The 23,530-nt window shown below is 44.5% G+C and overlaps 1 protein-coding gene across 3 annotated transcripts in view; it reads left to right on the top strand.

Moving 5' to 3' along the window:
- The window catches only part of GRIK1 (glutamate ionotropic receptor kainate type subunit 1), a 90,310-nt gene that overhangs the window by 40,559 nt on the left and 26,221 nt on the right, over nt 1-23,530 (top strand). For all 3 annotated transcript variants that reach the window (XM_085077604.1, XM_085077617.1, XM_085077611.1), the window contains exons 2-8: nt 1,071-1,238; nt 3,498-3,755; nt 5,937-6,118; nt 11,760-11,813; nt 13,352-13,525; nt 15,722-15,865; nt 23,119-23,226. In XM_085077604.1, coding sequence (XP_084933730.1) covers nt 1,071-1,238; nt 3,498-3,755; nt 5,937-6,118; nt 11,760-11,813; nt 13,352-13,525; nt 15,722-15,865; nt 23,119-23,226 — 1,088 coding nt within the window. The remainder of the gene's footprint in view (nt 1-1,070; nt 1,239-3,497; nt 3,756-5,936; nt 6,119-11,759; nt 11,814-13,351; nt 13,526-15,721; nt 15,866-23,118; nt 23,227-23,530) is intronic.

The following is a 23,530-nucleotide window of genomic DNA, read 5'->3' as shown; positions in this document are numbered from 1 at the left end:
CGACAGGCTTTAGATTTTTTCCCTTCAGGTGATCTGGAGTTTGCAGCTCTGGAAAATCCTGCTGACTTTTAGCATTCCACTCAATGTTTTGGTTCCAAATCCTGCACTTAGATTTTCTTTTTTTTGTTGCATTTTTTGTGTATCACACTCCTTTTTAATCACTTGAATGTTTTATGAGGAAAGGGGAAGGAGTCTCTAAGGTTCTGGTAACTGCACATTGTACATGAGAAATCCATGGAGTGAAGAAGAAAATTGCTTAAATTGGCAGATGGCTTTAGCCACGTTAAGGCATTGCTTTGTGTGGATTCAAGAGATAAAATAATGCTGTTTATTCCAGAGGAGCCATGGATATCATTGCCCAATTGGAATTGGCAGCCTCCAGTGTTTTTATTGCTGGATTAAAATTCAAACCAGGTTTTGATTCCGGTGTTTCCTGATGGTCAACTAATGACTTCACTGTTCCTGCATGGGTGACATCAAAACTGCAGGAGATTGCAGCTCAGAATGCATTCAGATGCCCAGAAATTATAAAGAGATGGGCCTCAAATTTCACAGGGGGAAATGGGGAAACATGTAAGTGAGAAATCCAAAGTATTCTCTAGTGACTTGTGCTAAATGAGTAAATTATACTTTCAAAGTCAAGCACTGAAGCTGGAGATTGCTGTTTGGAGGAGCTATTTTTTTAAAATCAGCTGTGTTTGCTGTGCATTCCTCAAATCCCAGTGCCATGGACAGTGGGAATGTGCAGTTGGCATAATGAGGTCTCTAAAGGCTCGAGGGAGCAGACATCCCAGTCTGCTGTGGCCTTGAGGCACCTTCCCCATCCCAGAATATACTCCAGAGAACCTCATTACACTTCTGAAATCAGTATTGGTTATTTGCAGTCCTCTCCTGGAAAGTTTTCTTGCTCCCTTTTTGGAAAGAGAACCTCCTCCCCACCAGCAGTGCTTTGAACAGTGATCAGGTTTTCCTTGATGAACACTCAGAAATTACTGCTCACAATTTCTTTTTCTCTCTTTATGTGTGGCGATGAAGAGGTGAATAATCCTCATTTATCTCTCTTCCAACAGGAGGGATTTTCGAAACTGTGGAAAATGAACCTGTTAATATTGAAGAATTGGCTTTCAAGTTTGCTGTCACCAACATTAATAGAAACAGAACACTGATGCCTAATACAACATTAACCTATGACATCCAGAGAATTAACCTTTTTGATAGTTTTGAAGCCTCCAGAAGAGGTAATTATCACAATTACTGTGTCAGTTACATACATGGTTTGTACTTTATCCCTTTCCCTAACCTGATCTCCGTTTCTACTCCGGTTGTATGGTGTGTACCAACAGGAACACAAAATTAATCTTTCAAAGGTGTTTGAACCAAGAATCAAGCTGGGCTTGGGCCTGTCATGTGCTTTCTGAATAAAGCCCTGCATCCTGTCTGCATGCTAAGAGCCCCAGATGGAAGGTGGCAAGTCCAAGCCATTTTTCTTTCCAAAACATAGATTTGCCACCTGGAATTCTGCAGAAAAATGATCACAGACTCACAGGAAGCACAGTGGGATGTCACAACCCATAATTAGCACAGATAGCCATTAGTGGTAAATTATTTCTGTTGCACTTTAAGGACCACAGGCCAGTAGTCTCCCTTCCCTGAAATATTGATGCTCAGTGACCTTGAGACAGAAATAAGTTTCTGTGTAAACAACTGCAAGAATTGGAGTGGTCAAGTTCGGAAGCTTTTTGCCTGTTCTTTTTTTTTTTTCCTTGAGAAGGAAAATTATGGCCCAATTTACTCCCATCTAATTGACTTGCAGACCAAAACAGAGAGGAGTAAAAAGTCACGACTTCCCTTAATCTCCATGTGTTCCTTGACCTCTAGGAGGCAAGCTTGAACTTTTATAAAGTGTTATAAAGTGCAGCCCAGTTCTGGAACTGGATTTGCTAAGAGGCTGGAAAATAAAAATGCCACACTTTACAAATCAAGCTGGTGAGTTGTCACCTTTGAAACATCTATGTTACCAAATTTTCCTTGTGGTACTTTAGTTTCTCACTAAGAGTGGAAAAAAAGAGAATGCTTGCATAGAACATCAAAAAGAGCATTAAAATTGCATTGAAATTATTAAAATAGCATTAAATGGCATTTATTGAATTCTTTTTCGGTTATCAGACGATGCTGGAGCTATATGCTATCAAATCTCAAGTGTGGTGGATTTATCATCCGTATAACCTGGGCTGATCCAGTTTTTTAGGTTCTCTGTAGAGTGAGAATCTCTTCTGTGGCTGTTGTGAAATTGTCTTCTCCATTTAATATGTAGGAAGTTGTCAATCTACATGCAAGAAACTCCCACAGACAGTAGTAATTTCTTCTCATCATGAATTATTGCAGTTATTTATGCAATTTGCACATTAAAACCTGTGATCCTTTAGAAAGGCTTCTGAATTAAACCTGAAAAGCCTGTGCACTTTATGCTGTCCGTAAAACACTCATTTGTAGAGTGAAAACAGAAAATAATTGATTTTCTGTCATACTCTATTACAGTCAGAGAGCTAAATATGAATTTAAAGAATCTCAGCTCATTGTAGATGTTTGTGTATTTAACAAATCACTTAATCAGAGTCATTTCTACACTTCCCACCCTTACAGAGAGAGCAGCATTGCAGCTCAGTGCAGGGCTTTGTCCCAGTCGAGAACGTTGCTCAAAACATTGGCAGTAAATTTTACCAATGGACAGAAATAACTAATATTACTTCAACTCCTGTCTGTCAACCTGCAAAGACATGGGAGAGAAAGAAAAGTGAAAAGACAGCTCCAGGCAGGGTTCTTTGGTCTGAGATATGGGCACAAGGAGAAGGGAACCTTTGTTGATGGATTTGGCTGATTTGGAGGGGTATAAAAATGTCAGTGTGTGTCGGTTCTTTATTTCCCTGTGCTGTACTGAGGGCTTTAGGCTGTGCTGCCTGGTTTGTGAGCACAGATGATGGAGAGCAGTGGATCGTGGAGCTCTTTGCTGCTTGTGTTGTGCAGCAGCTGAAACGAGAGCAGCTCAGGAAGGTGACAGTCACAGGGGTATCTGCTGGCACTCCGGGGACACATTTCCTGATGCTCTGCCATGGAACTTCATTCCTGTGACATTCCTTTGGTGAAGCCAGAGCCAGAGAGCTCCTGGTTCCTTCAGGATAAAATCGTTCTGAGAGAGGCAATTCAGGAATCCATGATTTTCAAGGTACCCAGCAGAGAAGGGTTTGTTTGTAGGAAGCAGGGTCTGGGATAGAATGCTGATCAGTAAAGCTGTTTTCAGAATCACTGAGGGTAGAAAAGATCTCTGAGCCCATCGAGCCCCAGCTGTGCCCCATGCCCACCTTGTCCCCAGGCCAGAGCACCGAGTGCTGCATTCCTTGGACACCTCCAGGGAAGGGCACTCAAAACCATAAAGGCAATGTTTAGCAGCCCTTTCCATGAAGAAATCCCTGCTGATGCCCAGCCTGTTGTCCCCTCAGCGTGTGACCAGCTGGCCCTGGGCGTGGCGGCGCTGTTCGGCCCGGCGCACAGCTCGTCGGTCAGCGCCGTGCAGTCCATCTGCAACGCCCTGGAGGTGCCGCACATCCAGACCCGCTGGAAGCACCCCACCGTGGACAACAGGGACGCCTTCTACATCAACCTGTACCCCGACTACGCCGCCATCAGCAGGGCCGTGCTGGACCTCGTGCTCTACTACAACTGGAAGATTGTCACTGTGGTGTACGAGGACAGCACGGGTGAGTGGCGCTGGGCTGCGCGGCCTGCGCTTCTGGACGGGGAGCTTGTTGTGTTTCAGTTTGTGGCTATTTCTCCTCAGCCTGTCCCTGGCACCACTGAACACTCTGGCACCATCCTCTGACACCCCTTGGGGATATTTGTGTGGATTGATGTGATATTTGTATGGATTGATGGGATTCCCTCTCAGCCTTCCCTTCTCCACACTGCCCAGGCCCAGCTCCCACAGCCTCTCCTCATAAGAGAAACCCTCCACTCCCCTCATCCTCTTTGTGGCCTCCATGGATATTCTCCAGTAGCTCCTAGGTAAATTTTCTGGACAAAATACGAGAGGTCTTTTCCTGTCCACCCCATGGCCAAATTGGCATTCCAAAACACCAAGTGCTGTGTACCTGCTCGGCTACGAAAATGACTGATATTAAAGAGATTTCATTTGCAGAGGTATTTACAAAGTAAATTAATCATCAATCATCTGATTAACTCGGAGTCAGGAAAGTAAACATGTCAGCTTTGATCATTATAAATAGTCCTTGGATTTGGGGTTAGAGTGATGCCAGTTAACTCAAGCTCTTTTTATTTCTCCTCTCTCACGTTTGACACCATTCCACCACAAGAAATAAAAATATCTTGGCCAGATCGGAGCATCCTGGTCTCATGGCAGATGTCCCTTCCCATGGCAGGGGTGGCACTGGATGGGCTCAGGCTTTTGCCATGTCCTCCAGAAAAAGAGCTGCAGCTTTTTCCACTGCTGCTTTGATTTCTCCAGGACATCCCACCTGGGCTCCATGTCCACTTCATGGGGCAGCAGGAAGCACTGGGCAGTGCAAGGTCCCAGTCTGATGTGACCAAAGGAGATATTTTAAGGCACACAGTAATTTCTTCCCCCAAAAGGAGAGGGAGGTGGGTTGGCAAATCCTTTCTATTTTTCTGCTTTTCACCAACACTCACACTCAAGTATTTTTTGTTGCTGGGAGGACAAACACCAGCTCTCAGTGCAAGGTGTGGATGAGATGAAAGGTTTTCGTATTCCCAGGCCCATTTCCATCACCACAAGCTCCAGTGGTTTCACATTCCCCAGCTGGCTCCTGGCCAGGCCCCAGCTCCCAGCACGTGCAGCAATTTCCAGCTGAATGCTCACAATGTTTAATATTCTCCATTGATTGTTGATACTTGAAAACCTGCAAGGAACAGGCCCAGCCCTGCAGGCAGGGGAGAGCAGCTTTTTTCCAAACACATTTCCAGTACTTGAGTGAAAGCCAAGAGCCCTGGACTCAGCAACCCCTCAGAGGGAAGAGGGATGCCTTGTCTTGCCTTAAATGTGTCATTCAACCAGGGCCATCAGCACCCCAGACAAATATTATCCCCACTCCCAGCAGGAGAGGCAGGAGTTTCTTCATTTTAATAATTTGTTTGATTTTTGTCCATGAAGTGCTCCTTGCCTGTGTTCTCTCTGTCTCTTTGCTCGTATTTTTAAGGCAGCCTTTTACTTTCCCTCAGCAGGAGATCAGGAGTTTTTTGTGGGTGAATTGCATTCATGGGTAATGAGAGGCTGTAATCACACACCTCAAAGAGCTCTTAACTATCTTCCCTCGGTTCTGGAGGCAGTACAAATTACACAGGAGTGCTGAATTAGCCAGTGGAACTGCACAGTGTTTAAACACTTGGATGACGCTTTGGTTGAGCTCCGCTGACTTCAGCTGAGGTGTGTAAAGCTGTGCCAGCTGAACACAGAGCCTGAGAAATCACGGTCTGTGTTTTAAGGACCTAGAGCTGCATGTCAAAACATCCCTCTAAGATGTCACAGCTGCTGAGTGGCATCAGGCAGGGAAGGTAGGATGAGGTTTCTTCCATTCTTGTTGTTTGGTATTGGAATAATAATAATGAGCTGCCAAGGAAGAAGCCTTATGTGCTTCATGTGTCTCAGTTTGAACACACTACAGTATGTTTATATTGTATTACAACAGTGCAAACACATCCTGTAGTCAACCAGTTCAAAACACCTTTCAGAAGATTTAGATGTCGAAGCCAAGTACAAACATGGGAATAAAAAGCTTTAATAATAATAGCTGGGAGGCTGGCAAACTCATCCCTAGGGAGCGTGGAGTGCGTGAGATCCTGTTTAACTGACAATAAACACTCGTGGCACAGGATGCTGAGTTGCATCATTGCCTGTCATTTTTCAGGTCTAATTCGCCTGCAGGAGCTCATCAAAGCCCCTTCCAGATACAACATCAAAATCAAAATCCGGCAGCTGCCCTCTGGGAACAAGGATGCCAGGCCTCTGCTGAAGGAGATGAAGAAGGGCAAGGAGTTCTATGTGATATTTGACTGCTCGCACGAGACGGCGGCAGAAATCCTCAAGCAGGTACTGGGGAGGGGGAGGCAAAGCGCAATGGGCCCCAAAATCTGTCGGCATCTCTGGTTCCAAAGGCACTCCCCAGCTGGGACAGAAGTCACAGCAAAAGGTGCAGCAGCCCCAGGGCTGTGCAGAGCCCCTGACATCCCAAGAGCTCCATGGATATCCCACAGGAGCAAACAGGCTTTTCTTTTTGACATTCCAGGTTCTGCCTGACTAGGGAGATCACTTCATTTGTTTCAGCTTGGTCGGGTTTAATCGATAGAGTTGTTATTTCTTTCCCATTAAAAAAAAAGAGCCAGGATCTGAAGAAAAAACTATCCTTCAAAACAATAAGAGAGGCTGTTGCGTGAGAGCTGACCCAGCCTGAGTGTGAGATTTGGGCAGCCACACCAGGCAAGGACAAACAGAGCCTGACATTAATGGGCTGGGACATTCCCAGGGGCACACAGAGAGTGGTGGGAATTAGAATTTACTGGTGTCACTTGCTGTATATTCCTGGACAATCAAAGTCTAAAGCACTGGCTCCTGCAGTTCCTTGCCCTGCAGGAAATAATTCCAAGCAAGGCATACATTGTGATGTCAGCTCGCTTCTTGCTGCACCTGTAGGGATGAGGGAGGATTTATTTTTCCTGCCAGTCAATCTGATAGGATTCCCTGATCCCACAAGAGCACCAGAGAGCTTCCACTGACTAAATGCCCATAAAGGTTCCTTTCTGCTCCCATCCCAGCATGTTTTACTGAAATATCTTAGTTCTGCAGCAGCACTGTCTGGGCAGAGGGAGTGGGCTGTCCCCCCACTCTGCTGCCTGCAGGGCTGCCCAAAAGCATCCCCACATTTGGCTGCTCCAAAAGGAGATTTGTGGGGGAACAGTTGACAACACAAGTTTTGAAGGACCTGTAAGAGGAAGGTGCAGATGTCTGGCACACTGCAGGTGGCACAAAGCTTCCAATATGCCACACTGAGCATGGAAAAAACCCCGAAAAACAAAACCTGGGTGTCAAAGGAAGAGGAGGGAGTGCTGAAAGATGCACTAAAGCAGGGCAAAGCAGCAGAAGAGTTTGTGTGGGATATGGATCAGCAAGACAAGTGGCAGGCTGCAGATACAGATAATGCTCTCCAGTGCCTGAAAACTGAGAGAAGGAGGGGGAATGACAGTGTGGGAGAAACCAGGAAAATTGAGAGAGGTACACCTGTGGGTCAGCACTGTGGGGGAGGAAACAACATAAATATAGGTTAGAAAGAAAGGGAAAATGGCTTTTCTATGAGATGGTTGTGTGGCTGAGTGAGATGCTGGCAGCAATAACTCAGGGGTTGAGTTCCTCCCTGCCAGAGGCAGCAGGGAAATGTGCAGGCGTGGAGGGCTCTGAATTCCTGTGGGGCTCATCTGATTGCAGGTTACAGAGTTCACATCCCCATCCCAGCACTCACAAGCCCCGTGTCATTGAACCCTGAATGGAAACAAGATATCAAATGCTGGAGGAATCATTTCAGAGCAACTCTGGGGTAGTAGCAGAGAATGTTTTTGACTTGGCAAACAATCCGGTAGACGCCACGGGAAAAACAGGTGTTGTTGTTAAATTATGCAAGATTTCTAAGAGGAGCAGGAATCAGGGTCACCTAAAGCTGTCCCCAAAGCAACTCTTCCTTGCCTGTTTAGTGTATTTAAGTCATGCAGTAGGTGTTTAGTAGCCCATGGAGCAGGAAGAGGCACCAGCCATGGCACTGCTTGTTTCCCAGGGAGGGAGGTGCCCAAAAGCTCTTCTGGGAGCAGAAGGATTAGCTCAGAGCTCTGCTGAAGCTGTGCTGGGAGTGAGTGCACCAGGGTACCTCTGCACTGCCTCCTCCAGCCTTTGCTTTACAAAACACCACAAAAGACTGATTTTTTCTGTGATACAAGTCCAATTTCTGCTTATTTATGGCTTCCACTAAAACACCATCAGGCCACACTTCCTTGTGTGCACAACAAGAGCAGGCGAATCAATAACCTAATTTAACCAAAATACGGAGCCTGCATACAGCCGAACAAGCTATTCCCTAAACTCCCACATTTTCCCTTCTCTCTGCCATGCTCAGAGAGCCTGGAATTCCCCAGTCCCTGACCAGCCTGACAAGGCCTGCCCCTCCTTTGCTGGTTATGACATTTATCTGGAATATTTGGTGGACATCTGGATTCAACAAACACTCCACAAGTAAATGAAGTCTGGCTGTTGCAAATGGCAATCTGCTGTATGCACGAATCCTGCAATTTATCCTGCACACTGTTTGGTCTGATACTGCCTTTTGCATGAGGAACTTGGCTGAAGAGGTCAAACTGTTATGGTTCACCCTCAGTTTGTTCCAACACACCAAAGGTTGACACGGATTTTACTGCTAGGCAAACTCACCTCTTAGAAATTACATCCCTGCTAACCTTAAATTACCTACTCCTTCCTTCACACCTCCAAAACACATTTGAGGAAGTGTACTGTATATTTAATCAGGTTCAAGGCTCTCACAGAGCATTCTGTAAAGATGATGTGACAGACAATGAAAAGAATCCTGAATTCAGTTCCCACAGAAGGATGAAAACAGGGTGTCACCATGGTGCACATTGCTGGTACAGTAATAGATGTGAGAGTGGGAAACTTCAGCGCCTGAATTTGCTCCTGCCAGGAACTTGGCAGGTAGGCTGGAGCCCACTCCCTGCTAAGAAAAGGCAGGATAAGCTCTGTTCCCATTTCCATGAGGAATACCAGTGCAGATCCCCCCGGTGCCCCCATTTGGGGGAGAAGCAGAGATGTACTGGCCTGGCTGGTTCTCCTCCCCTTCCTGATATTTATAAAGGGTTTGTTGGTGGGGGACACCCTCTTTTGGCCCCCTGGTTGCTGCTGGGATGGCTGCTGTGCCTCAGAGGGATGCAGACGTTCAGGGAACTCAGTCAAGGCCAAGTAAAGCTGTCTGTGTGGACTGTGTGCTCAGTGTAAACCTCTGACACTGGACAGAGAGGTGAGGAGGCAGAGGGGCTCTTGTTCACTGTGCTGATCTTAAAAAAACAGTGGGGATAATTAATTGGATAATGAAATGCATTTAATGGTCATGAAATTAAATAACAGAGTGAGGGCAATGCAGAGTGAAAGCAAGCAGAGGATCTGGTGCAGCTCCCACTAATGCACTTCCCCATCATTCCAGATCCAGCTCGCCTCGAAGGGAGACTGACAATGGATCTAAATGAGGCAGGGAGGTTTTTGTAAGTTGAACAAATGCAAGTTAGAGCTGGGATGTGACTCAAGCCAGGAGCATGGCACCCGAAAGAGATTTTCAGACATAAGAGAGAGTATTTTTATCCAGTTTCTGTCAGCTTGCCATATATAATTTGACCACTGATACTTTCTTGGATTCGTGTTGTGGTTCATGACCCACAGCTAAAAGTACACAGCTGCAAAGGACAAGGCCAAAGCTCCTGATCTGGAATAGATAATTGGAGATGGAAGTGTCTTTATCTCCCATTGTCCAACCATATCTGAGTTTGGCTGAAGAACAAATTTTATACAGGGAAGGCTGGGCAGGAGTTGTACAAGGAGAATATTTGAGGCTGATTTCCCTAGTTTACATTCATCTGAGTTCCACTGCAAGTAAAAGCTATTATTATTTAAATAGGACATTTGTATCAGGTGCATAATTATTTACATAATTACATGCAAAGTTATTTAAATAGCAATGTGCAATGAAACCTCTTTGCAGTTTCCTGTGGGCAGAAATACAGACAGAGATGTTGCCTTCCCTTCTCTCTGCTGGATTCCTTCTCTCTTTATGTTCACCTGCTCTGAGGAAAGCTCTGCCAGGTGCTTCAGGGCTATCCCAGCCCGAAATCCATCTTTGGCCCAAGCAGACTCTTATGGTCTCCCTCCTGGGAGTTGCTGGGAGCTGCTTTTGTGGTTCTGCTGTGCTGCAAACACACAGCAGAAGAGCCCTGAAAACTCCTATTTACACTGACAGGAGCATCCAAGGGATTAGGGACTGGGAGTTACTCATGCTTTGGGGTGTCCAGCATGATTCTCAGCATTCCTCTTGCTTTTGCTTTGATTTGATTCCATCTCCTGTTTTCCTGCACCAGAGCATTCAATCATCCTCCAGTGGGAGTTTTACTTAGCAGCCATATTACCCTTAAACAGAAATAAATTATTATTACTGCAAAGTCTGTCTGATCCACTGATAAAAAAAACCCCTGTTTAGTGTCTCATGTACATGTCCCAGGCATGTCTAAGTGCTAAATAGCTGTTAACTAATAATCATCCTTAAGGACTGAGAGAGGGGAGAACAATCAGCTGAGGCTGTTTTCCTCAGGGGCTTCATTTCTGTCTGTTTTGCACCACCATGGACTGACTGCAAACATCCTGGAAAGGACCAAAGAAATTTGGGCATCTCCTGGGCTCAGAGCACATTTGTTTAAATTGGCAGCTGCTCTGAGCCCTATAGGGTCACTACTGGGCTATTTCAGCACAGTTTCAGCTCAAAGGAGATCTGCAGCATAAAAATCCCATAAAATTGGCACCTCCTTCCCTAAGCCACAGAAATCCAATGGCTCCAGGGAGAGGGACTGAGTCCAGCCAGGTCAGCTGGGAAACACAGCACACAAAAGTTCCCATGGATGCATCCATGTATTGTTATCTGTGCAGAAACAGGGAAGGAACAGCAGCCTCCAGCTTATTCTACAGGTAATAAAACAGCTCCAAGAGACAGAATAGAAGAGGATTAATAAAATCAGAAATAAAAAAGGAAATTTTGATGTGTAAATCCAGTGGAGCATTTCAATAAGATACTTGCCTTCTGGCTTGACTTTTAGTGGCTGGAAACGGATCAGTTGTTTGTGATTAACACTGAGATGGTTTTATTATCTGCTGCAGCTCAGAAAGTTCAGGGTTTTCCTTCTTTTTTTTTTTTTTTTCTTTTTTTTTTTTTTTTAGTGTGAGGAATTGCCATACACAATCACTCAACTGATTTTCAGAGGCTTCTGCCAGGAAAGGGAATTTTGGCCAGCCAAATCCCACTATTTCCCCCTGTCCTTCAAGCAGCTATTCAAGCACTGCTAGTAGTGTCCTAAAAGAGTATTAATAGCAGATTTGTACATTGCTGTGCTCAAGACTGGATGGGAGTTAACCTTTGTGTGTTGCTGTTGTGGTAATGAATTCCTCAGTGCTTCCCAGTTGATGATTCCTCCTCCTCCTCCTCACAAGAGGAAACTTTTGTCTTTCTGTTTTCCTCCTTTGCTCCTGAGCCCTCACCAGTGTCTTATTCTCACCCGGCAGCAGAATACAAAAACTGCACCTAAGCACTTCTCCCTGCAAGCTGTGTTGTCTGCTACTAAATTCCTTTTTAACACTTCCAGCCTGCAGACTAAAGGATTAAAAGAATCAGCTTCTTGTTATCTCTAGTAATTTTTCTTGTCCTGGAAGTTTTGCAATCTTTAATCTCTTTGCCAAGCAGAGGTGATAAAAACACCATTTAAATACAACAGGATATTTTTGGCTCCTGAAGAAAAATACAGGGTTTATTGCAATCAAGCTCTCATGTCGTATAATGTGTTTAACCCTTGCTTTTCAAAAGGCACTGCAGCACACTGGGAGCTTTCAGAGTGAAGAACATTCACCTTTCCATGTCTTCCCACAGGTCCTCTCCATGGGAATGATGACAGAATACTACCACTACTTTTTTACAACACTGGTAAGGAACACGATAAAGATGGGGGAGTGGGGGTGGTATTTTCTCTGTTGCAGAAAAGACAGCTAAAATTTTCCCTTTTTTCTAGATCTTTGTTGCCATTAGTCAAGGAATGCCCTGGAGAATGGGTGCTAACACTCCTTAGGAATATCAGGACCCCCAATTTTGTAAAGAAGCTGTTTGGCCACTTTTCTGGAGCTGGCCAACACTTTAATGCCCTGCAAATTAATTGCAGTATGGTGATTAAGGAGAAGCCATCAGTACAGATGGACCAGAGTGAAACAAAATAAAGAATGAATGGCTTTGCACCATGGGCACTGCTGGTTCATTACTGGAATGTTTAAATTACTTACAAAACAACAAAATCACAAATGGATAAAATCACTCCGGAAATTTTTTAATAAAAGTAAACCCCTAAGTTTTCTTTGATGGTCTGGATTTATAAATACTTACTTCAGTATGCTTTTCCTATATTTTAACTTCTGCACTATATAAAAATATAACTTAGTTTGTGCCTAAGGTTCATTTGCATTGTAGACTAGAAAGACAGCAAAGAATTAATATTGCTGGAACAGTCCTAGATGGCTGGACTACATCATGTACATGAACTTATTCTTTATTTCCTCCCCAAATCAAATTTTATGTGGAAGTGACAAATCGTTTTGGATCCAATAGTCGATTCGTTAGAAGAGATGCTCCTGATGTTTGGAACTTGAAGTAGCTTGAAATAGTTCTCTTTGAGAAGGAAAATGGGGAAAATTTAGGATTGACTGTGGAACTTACGATTTTATACAATAAACAAGAATCTACCATGCAATGGTCACCAGCAGCAGCAGTGTGGGAGATGGTGCAGAGCATTTCAGAGCAAGCACTGAGCTCTGGTGGTGTGGTGCTGGGAATGTTTTGGGTTTTGGTAGCAAACCGTGAGCAGCTCATTTCTCGTTTTCCTGCTCTGCTGGGATCAGGAAATGTGTTGAAAAGCAGCTCCAGGCTTTGAGGAGCAGTTCTCACACCTGCACTGCCTGAGCAGCACAGCTTGGCAGGGTTCCCCATGGATAAGTGCCCCAAATGCCCATTATTTCCCTGCCCAGTGAATGCCAAGCTCTGGAGCACATGGAGTCAGTGTGCACTGATGTTTCCATCCCACAGCCTGGCTGGAGGGCCCCTGGGGGGGCACAGCAGGCAAAATATAGGATTCTAAGCAAGCAAAACGCAGTGCTTGCGACGTCTCTTGGAATTTTCCTTCCCCGAGCTGAGAAGGAAGCTTGACACTGGCCAGCTAATCCCTCATGTTGGCCTGTCAGAGCTGCAGCACTGCTGTAAATTAAAATGTGCAGGTTGCTTGCAAAGCAGCTCTGCTGTGGGGAGCTGATCTTTCTGTTCCAAAAAGCAGCTGTGTGTTTGTCACCCACCTCACACAGCTTCGGTTCGATCAGGTTTCAAACAGGAGCAGCCTTTGAGGGCAGCCAGGGTGGGCACAGGGGAAAACCGCACGTTTTGCTGTAAAAATGGGTTTGTTTGTGTTCTTGCTGGTGCTGTAGGACCTGTTTGCACTGGACCTGGAGCCCTACAGGTACAGTGGGGTGAACATGACGGGCTTTCGGCTGCTCAACATCGAGAATCCACACGTGTCATCCGTGGTGGAGAAGTGGTCGATGGAGAGGCTGCAGGCTCCCCCCAAACCTGAGACAGGGCTCCTCGATGGCATGATGACAGTAAGTGAGCAGCCACAGCCACACAGCCACTCGGGGAGGGTGGCAGAGGGACAGTTCCCTGTCACAGTGTCACATCTCGTTGTGGTCAAAAATCCAAATGGTGCCTTGCTCCGCCAATTGCCTGCTGCATGGAGTGGAAAACACACCAGAAAATAAATACCAGAGCAGGTACAGGATTTATTACCTGCAGGGGAAGATACCACAAGTGTGGGAAGAGAATAGCATTTTTAAATGGGCAGAGTGCCCTTTCTGTTCGTTGCCAGCTCTACAGAAACTCTGGCTTTTGAGACATAATTTAAAGATAGATGAAAGGTATCATCAAGCCAGGGAATTAGGATTCCTGCCTGGCACTCCCCCAAGAAGCAAAGGAAAGAATAGGAGCAATTACATGGACAACACGACTCCATTCAGTTTGGCAGGGTGAGGGGTTGCCATCTCTTTGTAGAATAGATAATGTATCTCATGTACTGAGTGGAGCGTGAAGCGGGAAGAAATAGACTTTATTGCAGATGATTGCAGAGAAAATTCGGAAATGTCTTTACATCCTGAGGAGAAATGCATTAAGTGTGCTGTCCCTGGCATTTCACACCCCAGTGCTGCTTTGGGTGGAGTCACTGTGCTCACTCCTACCCACAGCAGGGAGAAAATTGTCCCTGGGAATTCCTGATGGGAATTCACACAGAAATCACCCAAATATAAAACTGGGAAAAGCAAAGTTCTCACCACTCTTCTGCTCTCCTTGGTGTCCCTGACTCTTTCTCTCTCGTTTGCATCTCCATAATCTCAGTGTCCTTGATGCTCTGGCCCAGCAGTGAGGAAAGCCTCTCCCTCCTGGCTATGATATTTCAATATTCCCGGCAGGTTCCATTATGGCCCAGTTTGATGGAGAGCTGCACCACTGCTGTATTTCATGTGGCAATCAGGCTGTGACAGCCTGCACAGTACACGGAGATCAGCACTGTACATCCTGTTATTAACTCAGGATTTATCCCTGCTGGCTCATGCTCTGCTGTTTGCCCTGAAAGCAGCTTGTGGGAAATGAGCAGGGCATGACCGAGACAGTTGTGAGTTCCCACCCTGCTGGATGCCCAAACTGAGCAGCAACGTGAGGACAGAGGGGCTTTCTCACCAAGCAGCCCCTCCCAGGCTCTCATGGCCTGGGAAACAGGCAGATCCAGTAAAATCCAATCCTGAGAGCCCAGTCCAATGGAAAAACAGGTCTGCTGCACTGATGGGAATATTTCCATTGACTTTGAGGGATTTGGGGTAAGTCCTTTATTCCCTGAGTGTGGCTGGAACAACTATTTGTTTGGAGACGTTTCACAGTGAGAACAGCTGGTATTGTCTCCTCCTGCTTGACTCATCACTCACAATGTTTTCTGATTTCACAATTTGTTCCCATTGTGGAGCATTATTTTGGGCAGATCCTGCCAAGCACATCAAGACCAATTCCTCTTCTGCACGATCTTAAGATTCGTCCTTAAATTCAGATACATTTGAGCAAAACCCTGCAATGCTGATAAGACTGATGCTGTTGTAATTTACTCAGGTAAATGGCACAGATGAAGAACCAAATGTATTAATTTCCCAGAGGAATTGCATGGAAAAGAAACAGAAAATTGATCAGCTTTGTAGTTCCTACAAAAGAGTCCAGTTTCTCATCTGCAGAATTACTGCAGATTTTTTTTTCAGGCCCTTGCTTAATAATTCATTAGGTTTACCTGGAAGGTAATTTGTGCAGCATCATTAAGGGAATCACAGCCATTCCCACCTCACATGAGAGAAAACCAAAGCACAGTGCAGGTGAAGGTGAGACTTTTCTGAAGTGACAAAGTGAGGCAGAGTGCGTGATCTCAGTTTGAGGCCGCGCCTTTAAACCCACAAACCCACTCTCAAAACAACACAGATGCACAAAGAGCACCCCGTAATTTTGGTGTCTGAATCTATTGGAGAACGTTCAAGAATCTAAGGGTGGAGTGAGAAGTTAGATGTGTGAGTCCAACTTCATCCCCCAGAAACACACCTGAGAAGGGCAGCTGCCCTGTCCCTAGGACACCACCGGGGACATCTCGAAAGCCGAGATCCTCGAGGGCAGCAGCTAGCTGGGCAGGATGTGGGATGTGCTCTGGTGATCAGAGGGATTGGTTAGGCAGCAGAGGAGCCCCGGCAGGCACTAACCAGGCTGTGTTGTTGCAGACGGAGGCGGCGCTGATGTACGACGCCGTGTACATGGTGGCCGTGGCGTCGCAGCGAGCGTCCCAGCTGGCCGTCAGCTCCCTGCAGTGCCACCGCCACAAGCCCTGGCGCTTCGGGCCGCGCTTCATGAACCTCATCAAAGAGGCAAGTGCACAACCTCTGCTGCTGATGCTCAATAGCATCCTTGCTTCTTCCTTGGTTCCCCTGCTGCTCCCTGTCCTTGTCCTTGCTGTGCTCCTCTTTCCGTTAATTCCTCCTCACTCCATGCTGATTTACAGGCACTGTGTCCTCCATTCTGGTTTCCAAAAAACTTTGCAAAACCCTAGGTGTAGCAAAGTCTCAGACTGAAACACTGTGAGACCTCCCAGGTTTTTCGCTTGGCTAATGTTTGTTACAGATGTTGATAATTTCTAAAAATATGAGGTAACTACAGCTGTTGTTCTGCAAACTGAAAGCTCTGTCCTTGCATCACTGTGTAATTCCAGTTGTTTTGCAGATCGTTTGATCAGTGATCAATATCCAGAAAACACTGCAGCCAGTGTTTGTAAAGAAGGAAATTGCTTCCTGAAGCAGAGGAGGCCACAGAGCTGCTCCAGGGCTGGAGCCAGGCTGGGAGAGCTAGGGGTGTTCAGCTGGAGAAGAGAAGCTCCAAGGAGAGCTCAGAGCCCCTGCCACTGCCTAAAGGGGCTGCAGGAGAGCTGGAGAGGGACTGGGGACAAGGGCTGGAGGGACAGGACACAGGGAATGGCTTCCCACTGCCAGAGGGCAGGGATATAAGCAAAAGCCTTTCCTCTTCTACTTCTGAACCTCAAACTAAATAAGGCAGCATTGCCACTCATACAATTTCTGGTGCATTTGAAGAATAAGTATAATGAAAGATAACAAAAGACTTTGTATCAATGAATGCACTGGCAGTGATGCCCTACTTATTTTGGGGGATGCTGAGCATAAAACTCAGGGTCCCTGAAGCCTAAAGCAGACTAGTTTGCCCAAGAGTACCAGATGTACCCCAGCAGAACAATTCAAAGCCTGAATTGTGACACAGCTCTCATTTATCATGGACAAGGAGCTTCTCTTGCATGGAGTAAGATATGTGAGCTAATTACTGATGGCCTTGCAGATAGAGCCTCTCACGGTCAGTAAAACACTGATTTAAATACTCTGAGAGTCTTATCTTCTGTGTCTGTTGTAGCCAAAAAAAAAGGTGGTTGAAAGCAGAGGATAAGGTTTGACAGGACAGTATTGCATTTCCTGTAAAGCCTAGAACAGGTATTGGAAACTGAATTGAAAATACATTCGAACTTCCCTACTTCATGTTAGGATCTGGTTCGTTCAACAGGGATAGAGGAGCTTTATAAATTAGGAACCAGTGAATAGGGATGGAGAAAATAAAGGCAAGGAGGCAGAGTGATAGCTTGGGCCCACATGAATAGAATTCAATTTTCCTGTTTTCTGATGTGGTACTGACATTCTGGGAAGGCACTTTACAGCCTGATCTAAAGACAAATCTTCTGTACTCCAGTCTAAATAAGCCAGTTTCAGACAAAGAAGTTGCCTGCAGTGATTCCTGCAGCTGCTGGAGTTAACAAGTGTTTCAGTGGCTCCCTGGTGAGTTTTTGCATCTTATTCTGGTGGTGAAAAGAGCTGAAGTCACCTGTGGGCTATGAAATGTCTGGGATCGAGGCTCTACAACAGCTCATTAAGGACTTTTTAATGAAAAGGAAATCTTAGTCAGAAGCTCATGTCTCTCGGTGAGCCAATGTCATTCACAACTGAAGGATGTCCCAATCTTTGAGCCCTTCTGGAAGCATCTGCTGGGAATGTCCCTTACCTGTGCTCAGAGGGAAAAGGAGGTTGTTGTCTTTCTTCAGAGAGGGAACAGGGAGAGAAAGGATGATTCCACCTTCCCTGAAGGAGAAATTGGTGTAAACACAAAATGTGTTTCTAATTGAATGATCAGATTCTGGTCATGTCCCCTTTAAAGCATAAGGCCCCAGATCATGATTGTTTTCCAATTATTATCAAAACCAGTGTGAGCTCCCCTCATTCAAATCCAGCCACAATTAAAAGAACAAGTGCATAGAGAAGGGCAGAGACACAGATTTGATTTTGAGTGACTGTTAAATGCCCTCAAGCAGAGGCACAGAGAAAAATCTCAGTGACTGAAAGTGAGCTGAAGAGATTTCAGCTCATGTCGTGTTTCTCACAAGATCCATCCCAAGCACTGAGACCAGGAGTGAGAGTCTCCAGCCGGCAGCAAAGGCCAGGATTAGGAAAATGAAGTCCCTGAGGAAGCCTGCTTAATTTCTCACATCATTTTTCCTTCTTAAAGGTTTAAAATGAGACCTTGATTTCACTTATTTGTACACAGGAAGGGGACTGTAAACATTAAGCAGTTTTTCAGGCGTCCAGCACTCTGTCCCTGATCTCTGGGTGACTGTTTCAAGAGTAAATATAATTAAAAAAAAAAAAGAATATTCAGTCCCTTCCTGTGCAAAAGGGCAGCAACTGATTCAGCATCGAGGTGAAATTTTGCCACATCTTTATTATTCTAGGTTGTTATTTTGCCTGCTTTTTGAAGCCACAATGATGATTCAGAGTGTTGTACTTTGTGCTCTGCTTATGTTGTTTATAAATGGCTTTAGTGCATTTTCCTTCTTTACAAAATTAAAAGAAAAAAGACCCTTACCCTATACACAGAAAAGTGTAATTCCTGGAATCTTTCCTTGTGAGCTCAAGGCATTCAAGCAAATGATGGCCTGGCTCTGTAGAGAAAGAGGCAGGCAGAGACACAGTGAGGAGCTGCAATTTCCAGCCACCACCAAAAAGAGCTGCACCACAGGGAAAATATCCCGACTGATACAAAATCACAGGGTGTAATTTCCAGGGGATTCATGGCAATAAGTAATTAAATCCAAACCAAAAACCTGGAACAGCACTGGAAGGAGAAGGAGCTGGAGGTTTTTCATTCCACTACAAGCAGGAATTCAAATTATGACAGAAGGGAAGGCAATCCATCTGAAGAGGTATCAATCAATTTGTTTTGTTTCCAGTTGGCAGCATTTCCAAAAACAGGAGCACAAAACATCTTGTAAGAGAGCAGAACATTTCTGTTGCTGAATGGTCTTTTATTACTAGCAGAGTCAACATGTAGGAGTATTTTCCTGGGACTCAAACCCTGCAGAGTGGAACAAATAAAAAGGAGAGAGCAGTACAAGGCTCTGATGCCAGAAGAGTTAGGAATTCCCCACCTGCCCTGCTCTCTGAGAGGGGCTGAGTGGCAGCACAGAAATCTCTGTGTCTGTGACTAGGAAAAGATGAACACATTTTGCTCCAAAACATGAGATAAAATCTCTTCTGCTGCATCTTTTCCACTGCATTTTAACATGGAGCCATGACAGGGTCTGTGGGCATTCAGCTCTGGTGCTGCAATATTCAGTTACATCAAATTAAAACAGTTGTTTCCTTTGCTAGGACTCCTCTCACCAGCTAATTTAATATTAACACATGAGCCACTCTCACTAAAACAATCTTTTTTTCTTTGTTTCCCTTTTCAAAAACTTTACTTCTTGTCCATGAAGTGCATTTCTGCTCTGAGCCTATTACTGGCTGTTCCTTTGACCTGAAAACTCCTAATTAGGAGAGCAAACAAAACAACTGCCTGACCTGCATCCCATGGTTCTTTATTAGAAAATAAAGGTCAGCTTCCCAAGGAGACAATGTATGGCTGAGGGTAATGTCATTAGGGATCCTTATTCTGAAATCAAATTTCAAGTGGAAAAACACTCATTTATGGAATGATCTATGCACAGACTGCAAAATTACTGCAGGATGGCTTGCTGAGCATAAATACATATTGAATTTATGAAAATTGATGAATTATCTGCAAGGCTCTGATACTGTGATATCTAAAATCAAAACAAGCTGTTTGACAAAAAGATTATATATGTTTTCTTCCCTTCTGTTGTTAGCTCATTAAATGTTACCTGGGCAGTAGATTTGTTTATAAAAAATGAGCAACAACTGGTTAAACCCCCTGCTCAGAACAGGCCTCCCCAGCCCTCATTTCCATTCCAGTGCTGCTCAGTGAAAGCCCAGGACTTTTCCTGGACCTCTTCCAAGTAAAGAGACTGTGGAGCAACCATAATTCTGAGTTTATCTCAATAGATAAAACCCTGTCCTGGCAAGTGCTGAAATTCTCTTTATTCCATCAGTTCTGCCAGATTTGGAGCAGGATAATGGAAAAGTCCCCCTAACTCACTGTATTCCATAATCCTGGAGGATCTCTGTTAATAAGAGGATTAATTGTAAGAGCTGACAAGTTCATGTGTGGCTCATGGCACACGATGATTTCCACTTCAAGGAGAAGCAATATCACTCTGACTTCAATCTGGCAGCCCTCTCTGCAATTCCAATAAAGCAGGGGCTTTCTCTTCCAAAAGGAAAGAAAACCAAGGGAAAATTAAACTGTTCTTGCTCAGTAGAATTTTGGGTATTATTTTTCTATTTTAATTTTTATTATTATTGTATTAATTATTGATATTTTAATTTTGTCATTATTTTATTATTATCATTAGTCATTATTCGTTATTAATTATTGATTATTCATTATTATGCTGGTGTATTGTTATTTAAGGCTTTGGGAGATTTTGTTACATAAGTGGCCTGAGGTGTTCTGAGCATTGTAGGTTTCTTTAAATTTTGTTCCTAGCTTTCTTTAATTTTTCATTCAGCTTTTCATTCAGAAATTTGGGAATATCAATTCCTTCACCCCTGTAGCTAATTAGGAATATCCCACTCAGGATATTCCACGAGTCTGTGAAAAGTCTGGAAGGAGCTGAACAGATTGATTCTGGGATTGAACTGTTGATTGGCTCTGGCTGAAGCTCAGGCTGCTGCAGGAATTGATCCAAGCTGATGAAGTGGAAATTGATACAAAGACCATATGATAAGTGTGAATTGACAAAACTCCTCGGCCGTGTTTGATCTTGGAAGCTGAGCCAGCTTCATTCTTCCTGTTATTATAATTTCCCATCAATCTATTGACAGGGGTTGTAATAGGAATATTTCAGCCCAGAATTCAGCCTGTACTTTACCCACAATCCTCATTTTTTCAAGCAGTAAAAGCAGGAAGTTTCACAGTTCTGATGAGGTTGTTTTGCACATTTTGGCCATGGCAGATGGCTGCTCTGTCCACTCCCTTCTCAAGGCTTAGTAAGAAAGGGTCTGAGCAGCTGCTGGTGGTGATGCTCTTGTGGTGAATGACATTATCAGATTCCCATTCAACTCGTATTATATCCTGTAGCATTCAGTGTGTTGCCAGAAACATGGAAATTGCTATAAATCCTGTGTGTGAAAGGGTGAAACCTCATCTCTGTGTTACACTCATGCAGCTCCTGGCTCCTCAGGAAGTTCTGCTTCACTTCAGTTTGTTAATTAACGAGAACTCTGCAACTGCTGCTTTCTCTGTTTCTGTTTAGAAGGAATAAAAATCAGAAATTAAATTTAGAATTCAGATGGTATTTGAAGCGTGTCCCTCACCATTAGGGCTTACAATCCCATCAACATTTAACCCTTCTGAAAACACTGCCTGGCACCTGTTTGTCATTGAAGTCCCATTTGGGTCATTATGTGGTGCTCTGAGTGGGACTGAAGTTGGACAAAAGCCCTGTGCACTTCTCTGTACCTTCACATTTCAGCAGCTTGTAACTCCTTTTCCTTTTTTTTTTTTTTTTTTTAATATGGAGATAGAAGCACCAAAGCCTATTTTGAAAAGTGAGATGCATTTCACCATATAAATTTTTTTTCCACAAGAATGGAGCTGGAGGCTCCTGCTGCCATTTCCAAACACAACACCCTGGGTGTTTATTCAGGATCATCCCCCATTAGCAGGGAAGCTGAGCGTGGGATATGTAATCAATAAAAACAGGAGCAAAGCACCCTCCCAGGAGAATTTGATCTCTAAAGATCAGATTTGAAAAAATGTTCCATCTTTATGAATAAGTCAGAGTAATAAAAAGACAGGATGGAAAAAGAGGTACAAGAAAGTGAAATTCATTCAGATGTGCTCCCCCCTGCTATTTTGATGATATCAGTGTAATAGATAAATAATAAATAACCCTGCAGGTGTTTTGCTGTTTCCAGCAGAGACATTTGTATATTCCCGAATCAGTAAGATGGAAAATCTCCCAGCAAGTTTGTTGCATTTATGCTTTTCCATTCTTATTTTACTTAAGTGTGTTTCAAAGTCCTGCTGTGTTTCCACAAGTTCCAAATGGACCAGATTTGTCTGAGACATGTGGTGAGAACTCCCCGAGATTAAATCCTGCAGATTCAGGGCTGCAATTCAGATTAAACAGGAAGGAGAGACACCAGTCTCTAAGTGTGGTGATTTTTAATGCAGCTTTCCTTCTGTCCTCTGTCTCCAATAAATTAAATGAAGCAAGGAACGATGTGTGGTGGGAAAGCTTGTAATTTAAAATTACATGGCTGACACACACGAAGGAACAATGCCATCATTTATCCTCAGCTCTCCTTGTATCTTTGACGAATTTAATCTAACGGGGGAGCTCCCAAAAATAGATTATCACAATTGGCTGCACTTTGAAACCCATCACTTTGTTCTACAGATCAGCACCAGCTCTGGGGACAAAAGGGGGAAGGAGAGAGGGAGGTAGATCTCATTTGAAGGAAAATAGGCTGGGTGGGAAGCTCTCAAGACACAGAAAACTGGAATTGTGGAGAAAGTCCATCCTTGCCCTTGATCCTTGTCCCTGAAGAAGGTTCCCCAGAATGGGGAATCCTCCTGGCTGTGCAGGACAAATCCACATCCAGGTGCCAGTGTTGAAAACAAGGATTAGGATTCCCTGGGTTAGGATGGAATAGGAAAGTGCTGCTGGACCACACCTGATCCTTGTGACTGTGTGCTGTCCTTCAAACCAGGGGTGACACTGTGCTCACACTGCAGAGCTTTCCTGAGCTCTCTGGGCTTTTCCTGGGAGCTCCAAGTTTCACCCCCAGAGCCTGGACAGAGCAGACTCCTTTTTTAATTCCTTAGTGAATTCTTGTGCAGTGCAGAGCTGCCCTGTCTTTGGGCACATGTAATTCTCTCTCTTTATTCAGTCTATTTTTTTTTTTATACAGTACCAGACATATGTAAATCAATCTATATAAACTGCCACAGACTGGTGCCTGCTTGCAAAATGCAAAACATATTGGGGAGAAACTAAACAACAAAAAAAGGAGGTTTTGTCAAAGCAGCGAAGCCACATATGCTTAAAAAAAAATAAATTCAGCAGTGATTCTGTGCTGTGGTCTATTGAAATGGCAAAAACTGCTGTGGGTTCAGAGCAGGTTGTGCTGGGTGCCACAGGGAAGGTGTGTTTGTGTCCCCACAGGCACGCTGGGATGGCCTCACCGGCCGCATCACCTTCAACAAAACCGATGGGCTCAGGAAGGACTTCGACTTGGACATCATCAGCCTCAAGGAGGAAGGCACGGAAAAGGTAACCAGGTCTTTTGTGAAAAAACACAGCAAAACGCTAATTTGATTCCTCAGCTCGAATCTCCTGGGGTTGGGGTAAAAAATCCCCACTATTCTCAGATTATTTGGGTCAAAGTTATAGCAGAGCTGCTAAGATTAGGTTTTTATTTCACAGCGTGTACCGTGCATTTTGAGGTATGGGAGAGGAACCTGGGGCAGGCAATACTTTTCTAATGGAAAGAATCATTTTACATGCACCTCATTTTCCATTCTTGCCACTGGAACTGTGGATGGTAAATTCATATAAAGAGATAGATAAATTTCTA

This window comes from Lichenostomus cassidix, chromosome 1 (assembly GCF_008360975.1).
Source record: "Lichenostomus cassidix isolate B80296 chromosome 1, HeHo_3.0, whole genome shotgun sequence".
Classification (NCBI taxonomy): Eukaryota; Metazoa; Chordata; class Aves; order Passeriformes; family Meliphagidae; genus Lichenostomus; species Lichenostomus cassidix.
The sequence above is the reverse complement of the archived record's forward strand: the minus strand, read 5'-3'. Positions and strand labels throughout refer to the sequence as shown.